Source organism: Camelus bactrianus, chromosome 24 (genome assembly GCF_048773025.1).
Source record: "Camelus bactrianus isolate YW-2024 breed Bactrian camel chromosome 24, ASM4877302v1, whole genome shotgun sequence".
NCBI classification, from domain to species: domain Eukaryota; kingdom Metazoa; phylum Chordata; class Mammalia; order Artiodactyla; family Camelidae; genus Camelus; species Camelus bactrianus.
In genome coordinates this window covers 2,115,890-2,134,126 of record NC_133562.1, presented here as the reverse complement: position 1 = coordinate 2,134,126, position 18,237 = coordinate 2,115,890, and the positions used below count along the sequence as shown (strand labels likewise).

At 36.4% G+C, this 18,237-nt stretch overlaps 1 protein-coding gene across 9 annotated transcripts in view; it reads left to right on the top strand.

Moving 5' to 3' along the window:
* Window positions 1–18,237, top strand: part of ANKRD12 (ankyrin repeat domain 12) — a 107,556-nt gene that overhangs the window by 60,192 nt on the left and 29,127 nt on the right. For 8 of the 9 annotated variants that reach the window (XM_074352422.1, XM_074352421.1, XM_074352424.1 and 5 more), the window contains one exon: window positions 5,876–6,023. In XM_074352422.1, the coding sequence (XP_074208523.1) occupies window positions 5,876–6,023 (148 nt within the window). Of the gene's footprint in view, window positions 1–5,875; window positions 6,024–13,677; window positions 17,702–18,237 lie in introns of those variants that run through there. The other variant, XM_074352426.1, reaches the window with a different exon arrangement.

Sequence of the window (18,237 nt, the reverse complement as noted above, 5' to 3'; positions counted from 1 at the left end):
GACATTCTCTGCCTTATTTTCTTTCTTCCCTTTTTTTTTTTTTTTTGCATTTTATTTTTTTTTTTACTGAAGTACAGTTGATCTTATTTTATTTTTTTTTGACACAATAAAAATTTCAGTGTCACACTGACAGTCTTTCAAAAGGCATTTTACTTTAGTTGAGAAAAAAATGGGATTTGGAGTGAAAATAGATATTAATTCAATTCTGGACTAGCGAGATTGCCACCTGTGTGATCTCAAACAGGTTACTTTTTTTCCTCTGAACCTACAATTTTTTATCTTTAAATTACATAATAAATAAATAGTATCTATCAAAAGGGGATATTTTGAAGGAGGAAAAAAGACACTGTGCATGTAAACATACCTTGAAATTTAAAATGTTACAGAAATGTTGGAGGTAAAAGACTGAAAGGCTACTTTTGTATTGCTGTTTTTCATATATACTCAAATATTTTAGAAACTAAAATTTGAAAATTAAAAATGCCATTTTTCTCGTTAACATTTTTTCTATAAGGTATTTTTCATAATTCTCAAGCAAGTTCTAGTTTTGAAGGAAAATGTAGCCCATGATGTTACTTTTCCTAAACTGGTCCTTGCTGACTGTCAGACCAGTCTTCTCTGCTCCCTTGACAGCTCACACATACCTGGGTGACAGCACTTAACTACGTTATTTTCTTACTGATGTACTTGTGTGTTTCTTGCACTGTATTTTGAGCACCATGCATGCAAGCTTTTTGTACTGTTTTTGTGTTTGTGACGCTGGAACCACTTGTCATATAAGAAGCACATAAAAATTCTGTATGGATGTGTGTGTAGGTACATGGATGAATGGGTGAATACATACCTGACTAAGGCAGCAGAATGCCAAAACTTAACCCACAAGGCTTGACGTTTTCCCTTTCCACTGAATTTATCATAAACCGGTTTAATTCTGGCTGTGATACTTTAAATGCTGTACTTATTTCCCTTTTTTAAAGTATTACTGAGTTTGTCAGAGGTGAATAGTTTTCCTCTAAATGTTGTATTAAAAAATTTCCTGATTTCTAAATGTGATGTTAAAGAATTATGCCTTATGAGTAAGACGTGGTTCTGTGAACACAAGTTTCTAAATGTGCACACAGCTGCAGAATATTTCCAGAAGCTGACCTTTGAGCTCGTGTACTTACAGGGACTCAAACACTATTTCCAGTCTCTTTCCAGAGGGAGACTGGCATGCTATTTTCAAGGGAACTTTGCTTTTCCTCCTACCAGCATGCCCAGGATAGTAGGAGTCACAATTCAAAGCTGTTGAGGGCTGTTTTCTCCTTGTTCTTTTACTTGTCCCCAGGGAGGAGGAGAGAGATGAGAGCCACTAAAACCTCTCATTTGTATATGTCTGTACCACAGGTTATGAGTCTCTACCAAAGGCTTGGATTTCTCTCACTCAGTTATACTCAGGACAGCTTCAGTCATCCATAAGACGTTTCTAAGGTGGGAGAAGCAGTAGCCTGTTAAAAATTTTTTAGAATAAGAGAAAATTAACATAGCTTACTAAGAACCTAATCTCTGGCCTGCCTTTAACAAGTGTATAGTAACTTCTAATACACATTTTTATAATAGCCTTATTCCTAGTCTATTTTAGATACTACCTATCTTCATTCTTGTCTCATCATTTTTACTTACTTCTCATTTGCTGCCTGCTGTATTTTAAGTAACTTTAAGTTACTTTAAGTTACTTTACATTCTTTCCAGAATAAATGATTTTTTTTGCACATGAGGATGGTCTGTGAAGCGTTGATTATTTCTGTTAGGATTTTTGTAGCATGCTTGGAAGAACCAGTTGTCTCTGACTCATCACAGGTGTATAATAAATACTTGTTGATTATTTGCTGCTGGGTATAGAATGCTTTCCTCACTACCAAGATCCTTTGTTCTGTGTTCTCATTGTAGGACTCTAGCCTAAGGAAATAAGCCTACAAATGAAAAAATTTTCAACTTCTAAAGATGTTCACTACAGCATTATTTATAATAAAGTGTTTTCAGTAACCTTATCAAACCCCTAAAATGATAGTAAGGGGAGATTTTAAAGGACATAGACCCACAAGGACAAAGAACAGGGGAAATAAGAAAACCAGTATTTGGGGAGATAGAAATTTGAGGAAAGAGTGGTTACTGACATGGAATAGGGTTTGGCAAACTTTCTGTCAAGGGCCAGATAGTAAGTACTTTGGGCTTTACAGGCCACATGCCACTTCCATCGCCCCTCTTCCATCTTCTCTCTCCTTCCTCTCTCTTCAGTGCTTCTCCTTTATCCATTTTTTAAAAAGTATATTATAAGAATATAGAAACTACTCTTAGCAGGCCAGATTTGGCCTACATACCAAATTTGCCATCTCCTAATTTAGAAAATGCAAGAATATTGAAACCAAAGCCATTTCAACACAGAAACCCAGAAAAACTAGAGCCCAGCAGTTGGTGGCCAGGTACATCTGGAAGTGCCTGTTCAGTAAGACTGAAAACAAGACAATTAGATCAAACTGTTTTTGACCTTCCTGTTCCCTTCCTAACCCTTCATAGGTAGATGCTACACCTCTCCCATCCTGGCAGATGATTGAAGATTTATTTCCTGACAAGTATAAACCATATGTTGTGGACTGACTTTCCACAAGGGTAGTTGGGAGTAAGGATTAAGTTGTAAGTTAATTAAGTAGAACATACTGAATGTTAAGACCCCCGTCTCCTTTCAGCAACCAGAATGCTGACTGTAAGGCTTATCGTTCTAGGCGTGAGTTGAAAGGTTTCCCCACAGGAAGCTGAACTAGCCAAGAGGGGTTCTGATGAAGTGGCCCAGCCATACCACACTAGCACAAAGTCCATCTGTCAGCAAGTCCTACCAATACCTAAAAAACTTGCAGTAAGTCTTTTAGTGCCTTATTCTTAAATGTGGACAGCCAATGATAATCTGACCCTTGAGAAAAGTCTCTAGTATAGAAGGCACATATCAAAACAAGCAAACAGAAAAGTAGGAATCTGGAGGACACAGTAGTGCCAAGAGAAACGTAAAAAACCCAACTCATTACCTTCCCCAAAGAGATATGAGACTTTGTTGTAGCCATGAAACAAGAACTGGAGGCACTAAGCAAGGAAGAGTTAACAAATTTAAAACCAAAAACAAAAGAAGCTCTTGAATATTAATAATACGGTAGCAGAAATGAAAAAATGGAGTATTAAGGGGTAAAGAGAAAATTGAGGAAATCTCCTAGAAATTAGGAGACAAGAAGACATAGATGGAGGAGGAGAAATGTGAAAGAAGGAAGATTAATTCTGAAGATTCAGTGTCTTAACAAGGGTTCTTAGAAGATGTAACAGTGAGAACATAGGATATACCAAACAAATAAAACCAGAAATTTCCCCAGAACCAAAGGAACACGGGTCTTCAGATTGAAAGGGCAGTGGACTGCTCAGTACAATGAATGTTAAAAGATCAAGACCAAAATTCATTATCCTGGAGTTTCGGAACAATAGGAGCAAAGAATGTCCTCAAACTTATAGAGAGAAAAGGCAAGTCACATGTAAAGGCAGAAAGTGAGAATGGCATCAGAATTATCAGGAACAACACTAGAAACTAGAAGATAATGGTGAGGCCTTCAAAATTGTGGGGGAAATTATTCTATATCCAGTGTAAGGATTAAGTGAGAATAGGATAAAGGTATTTTCTGACATGTAAAACTCTAAGAATATTTACTCTTTCTTAAGAATCTCCTGGGGTTGGTATTTCAAGAAAATGAGGGGAGTAAACCAAGAAAAAAGATAGCAGCTAAAGAATTCGACACAGAACTGAAGGAAGGGTATTTCTGGGACTGTAGGATGAAGAGAGATGGCAGGAAGACAACGGGATACAGATCCAGAGATCTGCCAGTCCTTTCGGGGCAAGTTAGGAGGCCTGGAGAAGGGAATCTAACCAGAAAAATGGTTGCATATTGAATGGACGAGATCTGTGCTTGTAACAGCATGGGGGATAAATTGAAGATGAGTGTCTAGAAAACTGAGCAAATGAAAAACCAAGATAATTAACTTTGGGGGGTAAAATAAAGTTGTGTAGGAATGGAAATTTAGTCATATTGTACTACTTGGCTCAACACTCATATTAATCATAGTACACACAAAAAATATATTGGAAAGTTGTGGCGGTGGGGTGTCTGTGTCTGGGAAGAGAGGAATGAGAGTTGGTAAAAGCGCTGAATCCCCGTTTTCCATTGCAACACAGTAGACAATGCCTAAAACTGAAAACTACCGATGCAGCAAGCTGAGTACATGACTGAAGTATCCGGAGATACGTATAGGCACAGTTCTTCACCAGCAGCCTTCAAAAGCTGGTTGATCTTTTAAAATCATAAGCATGTGTAATTTGATAAAAAATAAGTAAACAGAAGGGGAATTAAATATTAACAGTTGGGATCACGAGTAATTTGTTTTCTTTATTCTTTGCAAATTTTATGTATTGATAGTTTATTCTTTCATAGTCTGGACAATTTTTTTCGTTTTTTAATTTGCTGTGTATCTTTATTGTTCTTAATACTTTTCATTTGTTAGAAGTTCCTAATTTACAACATCTTGTTTAATATTGTTTCTTTAAAAAGATACAATGTATTTCCTTAGTACCAGGAAGCACCATAGTTGTGTGTTGAGAATAGAAAGGCAAAAAAAGACTTGATGTCATACGAAGTTTATGGTTTAGGATAGGGGAGAAATGTGTTAATAAATTACAGTATAGATTTACCTACCAGAGAAGACACTAATGCCATGGAAGTGGAGATGGCAAAACAAGAAGAGATGATAAGGAAACAGGATTAGAGTATGAGACATGGAATCGTGCGCAGAGCCCAGGGAAATGAGCTATTGCTTAGGTATTCACAGATCTTAGAAGACTCATTTCATTGGCCTTATGGTGGCATCATTGTAGGTAGAAGAGTGAAGGGCCAGTTTATCAAGTCATGGCTCAAGGGTAACATCTTTTCAGGAGCTTGACTGTAGAGGAAAGAGATTTAGCTGGAAGAGGGGAATGTAGGTTTGAACAATTTCTGTTTTTTAATCTTGTGTTTTATTTCTTTATTGCCATTATTGTTTTAAAGTGAAAGAGACGTGAACTGGAAAGATTGGTTTCTAAAAAGGAGCCAATCAAAAAAGGTTAGAAATATAGAAAGGAAGAGGAATAAGAAGCAATGAACAAAAGAAGTGATGACTAATTAGGCAGATCTTAGTTTTGTGGAGTTCAAAACTTACATAATTGGGGATGGGGTTTCTTTAAGAAATGAATAAAAAAAATTAGATTTAGGGCCATGTAAGGGAACCATAAAAATGAGGGGCCTTGACGTTTAAGCTTCATTAGTTTTTCCTAAACGCATGTCAGTTAATGATAGTTCAAGTTCCTGGGAGATGCGGAAAAGAAGATGATTAAGAGTGTTGGTAGTGATAGGAGCCTTCAACAGAGGGGAGATACTTCTGAGACTTGCTCTAGCCTCTACCTTCTGAGAGGCAGGGATCCTGTCATTCTTGGTCATATATTTATCTGCAGAACTTGGAGCAGTGATTGTTAACAGATACTCAGTAAACATTTGTCAAATGTGTGATGAAAGAGGAAGAAAAATGATGAGACTCAGTGCTAAAGTAAATTTCAGCTTAAATTTTAAGGGGCACACTTCTTTGTAGTAGATACGATCATCAGAAGAGGGTTGGCAGTCAAAATGGAACTTGAGAGTAATCACAATTTAGAGGAGACACTGAGGAATGGAGGCGGAGTCGATGAGGAGGAAGGATATTACGAGTGTCATCAAGAGAATGGTTGGAATGATGCTGTCTGCAGAAGGACTAAATCTCCTTCCGTTTACTCTTGCAGATCGTGAAACTCTTACTTCGTCATGGTGGAAATCCATTTCAAGCTAACAAGCATGGGGAGCGTCCAGTGGATGTAGCAGAAACAGAGGAGTTGGAATTGCTGCTAAGAAGAGAGGTGCCTTTATCTGATGGTGATGAGAGTTACACAGGTTTGTTGCAGATCATCTCCACTCACCTGTTTTTTTGACATGATATTTAGTAAGGTACTTGTACTTTATAATAACCAAAATGTTTGAGTATGTTACACAGTGCTATCTAGCTATTAAGAGTGGTAAATTTGTTAACCTAAATTTAGGCATTTGCCACAAGTCCTCTGTGTAAATGTACTTTCCCCGTTAGTAGCTACCAACACTAGCTATACCACTTCTGACATCTTTTAATTCTTTTATAAACTAGAGAGCTAGTAACCAAAACCTTCCTGTCTTCCTGGCATTAATGAGCCATCTTTGCATTTTTATTTTTGTGATTTAGGTGGCTGAACTGTGGTTACTGTTGCAAAATAGGTGCGTAATTTTACAAATACGGTTTTAAAAAGGAAAGGTCCAAAAGAATATTTCAGAAAACTTTTGGCATAATCCCAAAGAGTTTTTTTTAAAAGCATAAATCATTAAAAATAAAAGAGAAAATTTTTCCTGTATTGAAGAAAGGTCTTTAGTGTACAGACTGGAAGGGTTCATCATGTTTCAGGGAAAAATCAATGGAAAAGAATTTAGAAAGTCTCATGTCCTCACAAAATCTTAAACAATTCCTATAAACAGTTACATGATACTGCTATTGTATTGTTATATGTAAGGAAATAGAAATCAAACCACACGCATTTAATCCGTCATTGCCAGAAGGCAGTAGAACAACATCTGTACTTTTAAAAGAGAGAGATCCGTCGTTTACTCTCTTTCCTGTTGAGGCGTTATGACATAATATGAAACTTGTACTAGTTTCACGTGTACAACATAGTAATTTGGTATTTATATACACTGCAAAATGGTCACTACATGAAGTCTAGTTGATAACTGTCACCGTACATAGTTACAAAGTTTTTTTTCTTTCCTTGTGTTGAGGACTTACGATCTATTCTCTTAGCAACTTTTAAATATGTGATATAGTATTAATTACAATCGCCATTTACAGCACATCGTCCTGACTGACTGACTTTACACCTGCAAGTTTGTACCTTGTGACCCCCGTCACCTATTTCACCCAGCCCTCATCTCTAATGACCGCCAAACTGTTGTCTCTGTCAATGAGCTTGGTTTTTGTTTTGTTTGCTTTTTAGACTACACATATAAGAGAGATCATATGGTATTTGTCTTTACCTGTCTTATTTAACTCAGCATAATGTCCTCAAGGTCCGTACATGTCCCAAATGGCAAGATTTTTTTCTTTTTTATGGCTGAATAATATTCTATTGTGTATGTAACACATCTTCTTTATCCTTTAATCCATGGGTGGACTTAGGTTGTTTCCGTATCTTGGCTTTTGTATGTGAGACTCAGTGAACAAGGGACTGCATATATCTTCAAATTAGTGTTCTCATTTTCCTTGGACGAATAAACAGAGGTAGAGTTGCTGTATCACTTTTTTTAATTTTTTAAGGACCGTCCATACTGTTTTTTATAGTGATTGCGCCAATTTACATTCCCACCAACAATGCACAAGAGTTCCTTTTTCTCTACATCCTCAAGCAAACACTTGTAATTTCTTGTCTATTTTGATAATAGTCATTCTGACAGGTATGAGGTGATACCTCATTGTGGTTTTGATTTGCATTTCCCTGATGATTAATGATGTTGAACATCTTTTCATATGTCTTCTTTGGAAAAATGTTTTTTCAGATCCTCTGTCCATTTTTAAAGTTGGATTTTTTATTTGTTTGCTGTTGACTTGTATGAGTCTTCTTTTAAAATATATTTTGGATATTAACCCTTTATCAGATACATGATTTGCGAAGATTTTCTCCTATTCAGTAGATTGCCTTTTTATTTTGTTGATGATTTTCCTTGCTGTGCAGAAGTTAAAATCCCAGTATTTTATTATGAAAATGTTCAAACATATAGCAAAGTTCAAAGAATTATACAGTGAACACCCTGTATCCACAATGTTTTGTGATTGTTAACTATTTGCTGTATTTCCTTTATTATGTTATCACTTACCTACCACCTACCCATCAGTCCATCTTATTTTTTGATGTTTCAGAATAAGTTGCACACACCTCTAAATAAGTCAGGTCAGCTTGCATTTCATTATGACTGGAGTTCAAATTTGTATATAGTTTTTTAGGTAATATTTGTATTTGTGAAACTAGTAATTATTTAATAATACTTTCAGTGAGTTTTGAGAAATGCATAGACCTGTGTAATCCAGCCTTATCAAGATATAGAATATCTCCGTTACTCCAGAAAGTTCCTTATACCCCTTCCTAGTCCATTCCCACCCCTACCTGATGACTTACACCCTCCACGGTAAAGATGATTAGGCAGGAATCACTAATGACTGATAGATCTAGGGGGAGTTTTTTGATAAGATCAGGTATTTACGTGGGCTTTTCATATTGCAAAAGAGGAGAGGGGAAAAAAACAATGATTCTATAGTGCAGAAATCCAGCAGCACCTGAACTGAGTGACTGTAACTAATATCATCCAGGGAGGGACAAACGCATGTCCTGTGACTCTAGATGTGCTGCCTTGAGAAGGATAAACATCCCTTGTAGCATTCTGGCTGAGGATGCATAACCATGAGGAATGTTCTGTTTCTTTTTAAAAGCCAACGTCATTGGAGATTAAGAAGTGTCAGTGTTATGAAAACCAGTACAGGCAATAGGAATGTCCCACGCTGTCCAAAGAGAAAACAGGGCAATGCCTGTTCCTGTCTGGGCCCCTGTCCTGGGGAGGGAGCATGGCTGTAAGGGACGTTATTAGACCATTTAACAAGGAGTACGGTAGTAGATTGGCATTGTACCAGCTTACATTTATGAAGTTGACGACTGTACTGTGGGGACAAGAGAACATCCTTAGGTCTCAGGAAGTACTTACTCCCTACGTATCCCTGAAGTGTGTCGGGATAGTGAGCCATGGTGTCTGTAATACCCTCATATAGTTCAGGGAAAAAAATGTGTCTGCACATGTGTGTGTAGAAAGAGAAAGTAAATTGTAAAGCAAGAGAGTAAAACATTAACAGTAGACAGATCTGGGTAAAGGATATTTAGTGTTTAGTGTTTATTTTTCTAACTTTTTGTGAGTTTGAAATTATTGCCAGGTAAAATTAAAATACATACAAATACATAAAAATTTTTTGTTTGTCCACTGAAAAGATCTGAAAGAGTGAGTCGTACAGTAGCAGTAATCATTCCTAGTACCCAGATTATAATCCTGAAGTATTTTCTCCTAAAGGAAAACCAGAGCTTCTTGGGAAAAATGGATGATGCTAAGTCTGGGGCAGGAAATCTGTAAGATGAACTCAGAACATCTTGTCATTGCAGATTTCAGGTCTTGTCAGAAGGCCGTAGGAGGCAACTTGGAACCCTTCTCCACTGGCCAAAGATAGATAGTTTGAGCTTCAATAAGGTGTTAACTGCAAAGATTTGAAACTCAGAAAATGTTTAAATCCATAAGTAATGATAAATTTTTAATATAAATTTTTAAATTAATTCATTATCATCAGAGAAACACTGTTATCTCAAAATTAGGCAAAAAGGAGGGAAAAATCAGTCATGTATCTTGCCGCTCCTATATGAACTCTATCACTGTGGGCGAGGAGAAGTGTTTTTTAGAAAATCCAGAAAATAATGAAAAGGTTGGCCATTTTGCAAACCCCAGTTAGTTAATATATCAGAGCACTGAGAATCAGCAGGTAGAGCTGGACACAATCATGTGATGGTGTTTCTGTACACAGAAATACATAAGACTCAACAGATCTTCTCTTGCTTCCGTGCTGTTTATTTAATCCCCGTGCCCTTCCTTCACAGCTAAGCTTCTTAGAGTGTATTGCGGTGCACTTAGAGAACCTTTCATCCAGTCCGTGTTTACCGACATCACACTTGACCTTCTAACAGCCAGATCCTTCTGCTGTCTCTTCAGTCTCTCTCTAGGATTTGACAGTGTTGACTGTGTTCTTCCTTAAAATTGTCCTGTCTAGATTTCAGAGCTATAATTCTGGCTTTTATCCAGCTTCTCAGACTGTTCCTTCTCAGTTTCCTTCTAGAACCTCTCTTTCTTCCTCATTCTCTTTGCATACACCCGTGTGCTGATTTTTCCAAAGCTTTTACTTTCCGGACCCTCTTCTCATACCACATAATCTCCCAAATAAAGTTCATCCAGTCTTACTGTTTTAACTACCATCTGTATGGTGACATCTTTTACATCTCTCTTTAATTCCATACCTTTCACTTATGCTTCATGCATATATATTTAGCTGCCCTCTGGATACTACTGCCACTTAGAATTCCCACAGAAATCAGTGTGCCTGAATGCAACTTCTTTTTTCCCATTTACACTCTTCTTGTTTTTCCTATCTCGACTTCATGACAGCATCACTCAGCTCTGCGTGTATCGTGAGCTTAGTAGTCATCCTAAATCCCTCTTCCTTCTTTTCCTTCAGCTCAGTTATTCAACAGCTATTTTTGTGCACACATCGTGTGTTAGGCATTGTTTAAGCACTGAGGATATAGCTGATTAAGAAAATGGAGATACTAACATAATTATCCCTGTCACTTCCTATTTTCAAAATATTTGTAAATCCATCTACCAGTTACAAGCTGAAAGTCATTTGAACGTCTCTGTGCTGGGTGAAATCAGGATTATGATAGCGGAATTCCTGTTGGCTTCTGTAGAAAGTAAGAAAATAAGATTTGAAAAGTAGAAAACTTCTATATAGCATGTTAATTCTTCCATGTATTATGGCTATGAACTCTAATCCTGGTCTCGTCAGAAAACAGTGGCTGTGAAAAGCAGCTTTGGTTTAAAAGCTTTCTGTTAGGAAGAAGTGCTGCAGCAAGCTTCCCTGTGAAGAATTTAGGTGTCTTATTTGAACTTCAGTGTTTCATTAGAGTGAAACATGTCTTCTAGGAGCTTTTTTGATTTTCACTGATATTGATTGTTTAATGTGTTCATCAGCTATGTGTTGATTTTTCAGCATATTCATTTCCACATGGTGAATGTGCCTGAATTATTGTTTGATCAAAGTCCCTCAAGGAATGATGCAAAATCATCAGTAAAAATCGTCCGTATCATACAGAGATTTTGGAGTTACTGAAAAAGACTGATGAAAATACCCAAACATTTTGCTTAATTTACATGAGGTCCTTGTTACACTAAACTTCACCTAATCTAAATTCAGAATGTGTTAATACTCAATCGAGTATTAATTTTACTGCCCATAAGATGTTTGTACAGATAAAGCCAAATGATAGGATTGTTACTCATCTTGTATGTTGTGTCATCCATGTGACAGATACACTTTAAGTGTTAACAGAGTTAGAGAATGTAACTATGGATTTCAGTACTTCATAAATTTGGAGTAGATTAGAAAGGTGTTAATTATTTATGTACCATTTTAAAATATGGTTTATTCCATTAGGCATTGTGCCTTATAAGAGGGCTACTGAGAGCAGCCATTCTACAGACTGTTACTGGCTCTCACAATAAGGAGCTTGTGCCAGAATGTACACCAGTGCACTGCTTCCGTCATCAAAAAGGGAAAATGCTGTGAGAAAAACGTCAGCTTATCTTACAGTGTGCTGGTGGCATAACTGATTTCCATTTCTGGTACAAGCCTCCTGTTTCATCAAGGGTTAGTAGTAAACAGTTTACAGACTGGCCTAAGTTCATGGACCACACTGAGTAGCAGTTTTATGTCCTGCATATATCAGACATGAGGATATTGTTGCAGGAATAATGTCCTGTTCAGTATAGCATTTGTATACAAATGTGTGGCCCTTTTAAATTTGCATAGTTCTTCTAGTCTTTTTCACCTCTAACTTCTACCCTTATCCCGCAGTCTTATTCCACATTAGCCTCTTCACAGAAATTCTATCTAACAAGAGCATTTGCTGCAAATAATTGCTTCTTGCCTACCCTGCTGGAAACTCAGTCATATTTGGAGAGCCAGATAATGCTCAGAAAACATGATTATGGTAACGGAGAAGTGGGTGACTCTGTGTCACATAGTGCCCCCCCCCAGTGCTTTCTGACACTCATTAATTACCAAAGTAGATAATCTGCTACAAGTTTGTAGACCCTGGTTTTATTACTTAAGCAGAGTGTCCAGTAGACAAAGTTGAAAATGACAGTCATTGTTAAAAGAACTTTTCACCTTGTTGTTACCTTTCTTTGACTGCCAGCAGTCTGGCCATGTTTATTAAACAGCTGCTATAAACTTTCCTCACTTGTATACTTCAGCTTAAGCAAGGGCATTCTCCATCATAATAAACAGACCAGCTACCTTTAGAGTCTACTGTAAAGCAGATTAGGAGCTTTCAAAAAGTTACCCTCTGGTGTGTGCTGAGTGTATTTTTGTGTCATAAAATACACAAAATGACCAGTATTTTGAAGTTTTATTTTCTTAATGTTAAAATAGTAAATTGTAACTATTCTAAATATATTCTCATATTTGTTAAACTCATTTCCTTGGATTATATTTCAGGAGCTATGAAAATACTACCGTTGACACATGCATATATGAAATTATAACAATGAATAAATCAAGAGATCCAAAAAACAGTTATTTAAGTCCAAATACACCAGAAATTTTTATTAAATGAATTATGTGATGCTAACAGTTGAATTGTAAGTAGGAAGCAGCATCACCTTAGGAAGCTTTAGAGCAAGCCTTTTAACCTCAGAAGCATAGACTGCAGGTAGACGGTACATAGGGCTTTTTTAAAGTGTCAAAATATTTATCAACATGTTTGATCATTAGGAATTTAGATTTGATAAAACATTTTATACAGGGCAAAGGAGTTTGCATATTAGTATACCTAAAATAAAGATGGTTTCTCCATTTAACACATAAAGAGTATTTTATTTTCTTGCTTTCCAAATGGCATTTTAAATTCACTTCTAGCATATACATTCGATAACAGCTTAGGCCTCGCATGAAAATTGTGATTCATTTATAAGCGAAGAGCCTTGGCCAGGGCTGGCAGCAGCTTCTGTGGCTGAAGCTGTTTCTGAAGCTGTTGAGCAGCAGCAAGCACTGTGTTTGGTGTTCAGCGCCCTTTGTTTGTCACGTGTCCCTGGGGTATAGGTGCTTAGAAGGAATGAAAGGCACCTGGGTGTCCACAGTGTGCAGGGAGCTGAGCACACAGCATGATAGGCAATAAATAGGCAAAAAATGGAGAAGTTCTTTTACTTAATGACCAGTTAAAAATAGTTTCATCATAGTGTTTTGCATACTTGGCCTTTTCTCCTGTGTTTTTTAACATACGTATATGGGACACTTCACACACACAGTTCTGTTACTAAGTTTTCAAACTTTTTTCTAAATATCATCAGCTACTTCTACCTGAATCTTAAACAAAACCTCTACAATTTTTCTATTTAAAAATCAATACTTCTAAATCAATACAGATTTTATTTTGTGTTTTATTTGGATTAATTATTATCAACCTAATTCTAAAGTTTAAGAATTTTTAATTGCATATTAAATGCTTTTTTTAAGAAAAATATATATGCAAATTTTGTTAAGTGGAGAAAAGGAAAGAAATTTTGAATACTTAAATTACCATATACTGTGTATGTTCAGTCTTTAGCAGTGTCTATAAAAATTACATAATTCTGTATCTTTTCCTTGCTTATATATCAGAAAAATAAATGGGAAATTGTGACTGTAGCTGAGATGTTCTATGGATATCTGCAAATGAATATGTCTTTCAATTTTTACACTACAAAAAAATAATAGTCTGCTAAATATCTTTGAAGTTCATGCAAATACAGTAGCCAAGAAATTTTAAATGTATTTGCCCCAAATATGTAAAACTGTTTATTGCAAATAGAAACACTAATAGATTTTTTGTTAAAAATATGTTAGCTTGATGGTTTTCCTTAAAAATTGAATTTCTACTAGTTCCTATTCTAACAACTTAAAGTGAGTCTGTCACGAGATACTGATGATATTTAAGAGTAAAATTCTATAAAGGGTACATTTGGGCAGAACCCTGAAAAAAGATCTTTGACTTTAAAATATTATATATGCATTTATTTAAATGAGTTCAGCCTTAGCTATGTCATCCTGTCCACAAAAAAATATTTTACCTAATCATGGCTTAAAGGACCTTCATGTAAATATATAGAGAGAGAGAGAGGGAGTGAGAAAGAGAGAGAGAGAGAGATGTAACAGCTGAGACTGGGTGATTTTTATCAGTTTCCTTTAGTGACCTCAAAATTTTTGTAGTGATACCAGTCATTTTCAGAGAGTAATATCTTGATTAACTTATACTTGATAGAATCTTTTTCTGTGTTACTGACATTCTGGTGGAAAGGCAATGTATAACTAATTGACGGAGTATGAGAAGTGGTGTGGCCCTTGATTTTACTTCTTATATAAATTTTGCTTTTAGACTTTGTGTTTTCAAGAATTGATTATATCCTTTTCCCTCCCCAGCTCACCACTAAATTCTTCACTGTAACTCCCCCGTCAGTATCTGTTACTTTAGAAACACACCGAACATGTGTTCTCATGTGGCACACTTACTTCCAAGGGAATGGACGACTGCTTTTCTCCTATGTAGTAGAACTAAGACACCTGACCTTTACTTAGGAAATCTGAAGTTTAGAAATGGAGATTTAGAAGAGATTGTATAAAATCACCTGATATTTCTCAGTCAGTTTAGGGATATGGAAGCTGTAAAGATTTGTTTCCTAAAATTCAGGGTCTTTTTCTACTGTTACTTCTTTCACTGGGTAACGTAAATAAGTTATATCTGTGTCATTAATTGTTAGGCATATTAGTTGTGGTTAGTGAACTATTGCAGAGCAAAGGAGCAACTCAAATAGACAAAAGGGAAGCCTGCATCAGTTGTGAAATACCCGTCCCAGTGAAGCCCCAGAGACTCTGAAACTCAGGAGTCGGCTTGTTGAGGGAACGGTCTCAGCAAAAGACTGATCAGAGAGAACCAGGATCACTCCCGCAGGGGAAGCCTGCGGTAGGGGTCTTCCACAGAATCGCTGAAGGAACAGGGTTTTCCCTTTATCGGTTTGAAAAGAAGTCCGGAGATTTGAGGAAAATCGACAGAATGAAAGACAAGAGGGCCAAAACGAACAAAGAAGATAGTTGATCTGGAGAATGTATATTACATGGGAAGCAGAAGGGTAAGTTCTTAGTGTATTTGGAGGAAGGTGGGGGCAGGCAGTCGGTCCACTAACCATAACAAAGGCCACCGTGGAAAAAGTTGACAAGGAAAAGACAAGATGTTTATCGTTACTGGAAGTAAATATTCCATATAGGACTAAGGAATAGTCTGGACGTGGCTGAAGATCTAATTTGAGATCTAAAAGAAGGACAACATACAAAACTCTTTTTCTAAATGGTGGAAATAGAAAAAGAATGATAAAAAGACAGACAAAAAGCCATATCCAGGATATACGATTCTCATCTTACAAAAAAGAGCAAACGTCAGGAAGAAAATAATTATTTAATTCAAGAAAGTATCCCTTAACTGAAAAAAAAATTTATATTTGTAGATCAAAGGGGAATGTAAAACAAAACAAACAAGGAAAGGGAAAATACACATCTGGACACCTCACAACTTCAAGGGTGAAGGTTTTTTTTAATCTTACGAGCTCCCCGAATCAGAGACTGAATCTGATTCCCGTTCTTAAAGGTGTGTCAGAAGACAGGTGCGGCTACACTTAGGATGCCCGTGACGTCCTGCGAACATCGTTCTGTCCCCAGCACTCCATTCCCAGCTGACCACCAGTCACGTGCAAGGGCTCACGGAAAACAGCACTGCATGTAATTTCTGTTCTCTTCCTGAAAAAATTATTTGAATATGTTATTTTCATTAACATAAAATACAAGTCTAAAAGGAAAATGTGAAGACTCAAAATTTTGATGAGAAATCCCCAGTGACGATAGTGAGCAGTTGGCATATTTTAGAGCAAAATGTCACAGCTTTGTGAAGAGTATTATCAAGAAAAGAGTGGATGACAACACATTGTGTGAATGAGATACCGAGAATTCACTGTGTCATGCTGTCAGTGATATGAAGGTGTGTTGTCTGATCTGATGAACAAGAAAAAAGGCAAAAACTCCAGGAAAAATAAACTATATGTACAAGCCACAGGCTAGAATGGAAAGCAAATACAATTTGACGTGATTTGGGGCTGCTCGTGGAGTGTGAGTGTGCTTTCTGAAATGACGATAATAGGTCTGCCTTGGTCTGGTAATTTAGAAGAGCCAAGAGGACAGACTTGAGGTTCAGGAATTCTGTTCACTTTACTATTTCTAAATAAAATCAAATATAATACTTTAAGTTGTGAAGAAGGATTCCCTTGGGTAGTGGGCTCATATTATGGGTGGCTTTTCTTTACTCATCTCTGTTTTCCTGGTTTCCTAACATAAACTGTTCTTTACTTTTATAATAAAAGAATAATAAATGCTAATTGAAAATAAATGAAACTAAAAGAGTCTTAATGAATAAAGATCACTAAAGTTTAGCTTAGGACTTTTTTATGCATTCACTTATCTCTGAATAAAAATTGCATGTATAAACAAAAACACCATTTCAATTTTTTTTTGAAGTATTCCTAGCGTAAAAAGAATACTTAATCTTGGTTGAGTACATTAGATGGGAAAAAAAGGGCTTTTGACATTGTAGGGCTTTTGACATTGTAGAGATTTTGACAGTGGAAATCAAGCCAAAACCCATCATTTTTTCCCACTCTTATCTTCAGAGTGGCTACATTAACTATAAGAGCTCAGGTTTCAATACTCCTGCACTGTTACCTCGGTTTAGTCTCTGGATCTCAAACTGTGGGCGAGTTAGTTGAGCTGTCCATGCTCAGGTTCCACATCTGTGAAACAGGGACATGGCGGTGAATGAAGGTTAAGTGAGCTCATACTTGAAGCACAGAGAACGCTGACTGGCCCAGAGTAAGCGCTTGTTACATGTTTGCTTTACAAATGGTGAAGATCTGAAAGACAGTGATCACGTTAGACAGGTATCATTTGCTTTTACCATCGTGACGTTGGAAAATCTAAGTTCACTGACTTGTTATATAGTCATTTAAGATAGTCAAGACATGGCTTTTTAAATTAGCTAACTTAGAAATAGTAAAGTGAACAGAACTTCTGACCGTCAAGTCTGTCCTCTTGGCTCTTCTAAGTTACCTTTATATTTTGCTTAGCTTTATTGAAATATGACATATAACATTGTATATGTTTAAGGTGTGCAGTGTAATAATTTGATATCTGTATATATTATGAAATTACTACCACAGTAAGGTTAGTTGACACATCTGTCACCTAACATTACAAATTTGTGTGTGTGTCGTAAGTACTTTTAAAACCAACGTTTAGCAATTTTAGATATACAGTACAGTATCGTTAACTATAGACACCATGCTGTACATTACATCCTGAGGACGTATTCATCTTATAAATGGAAGTTTGTACCCTTTGACCACCTTCAACCATTTTCCCAATCCCCTGACTTTTTTCCTTTATAAATTGTATTACTTAACAGTAATGAATGAGATGTTTTTAATCTATCTTATTTTGTGTACTTATGGAATATATAAATCAAGATGTATGTCTTAACATGGTGACGATCGCAAAATGAAGCAAAGAGTAGACAAGCAGGAAGTTCCTATTTGAAATTCCGCTTTAACCTCAGGTGGGTATGTTTAATAGCTCTGTGTCATTGCTTATATTTTTTAAAGTATTTTATGTGTAAATTAGCAGTAAATCTCATTTAATATTCTACTTTATCTTAGAGCCTGTGTTTTTGTAGCAGAGTTGTTTCCTCAGTATGCTCCATCGTGAAATAAACATTGACTAGAAGGTATTCATTTAAACGCTTGTGGGAAGATCACAGGTTGTGGCATCGTTTTTCTGGGTGCTGGTGTAGTTCATACTGACTATCGTTAGTGCCTTTTATGTACCGAGAAGTAACAGAGCATGATGGTTGTGAGTACTGGCTCCTAGAGTAATGGAAATAAAAGAAAAAACAAACAAATGGGACCTAATTAAATCTAAAAGCTTTTGCACAACTAAGGATACCATCAACAAAATGAAAAGACAACCTACAGAATGGGAGAAAATACTCACAAATGATTCAACTGACAAGGGACTAATTTCCAAAATATACAAACATCTCATACACCTTAATATCAAAAACAAGCAACCCAATAAAATGGGCAGAAGACCTAA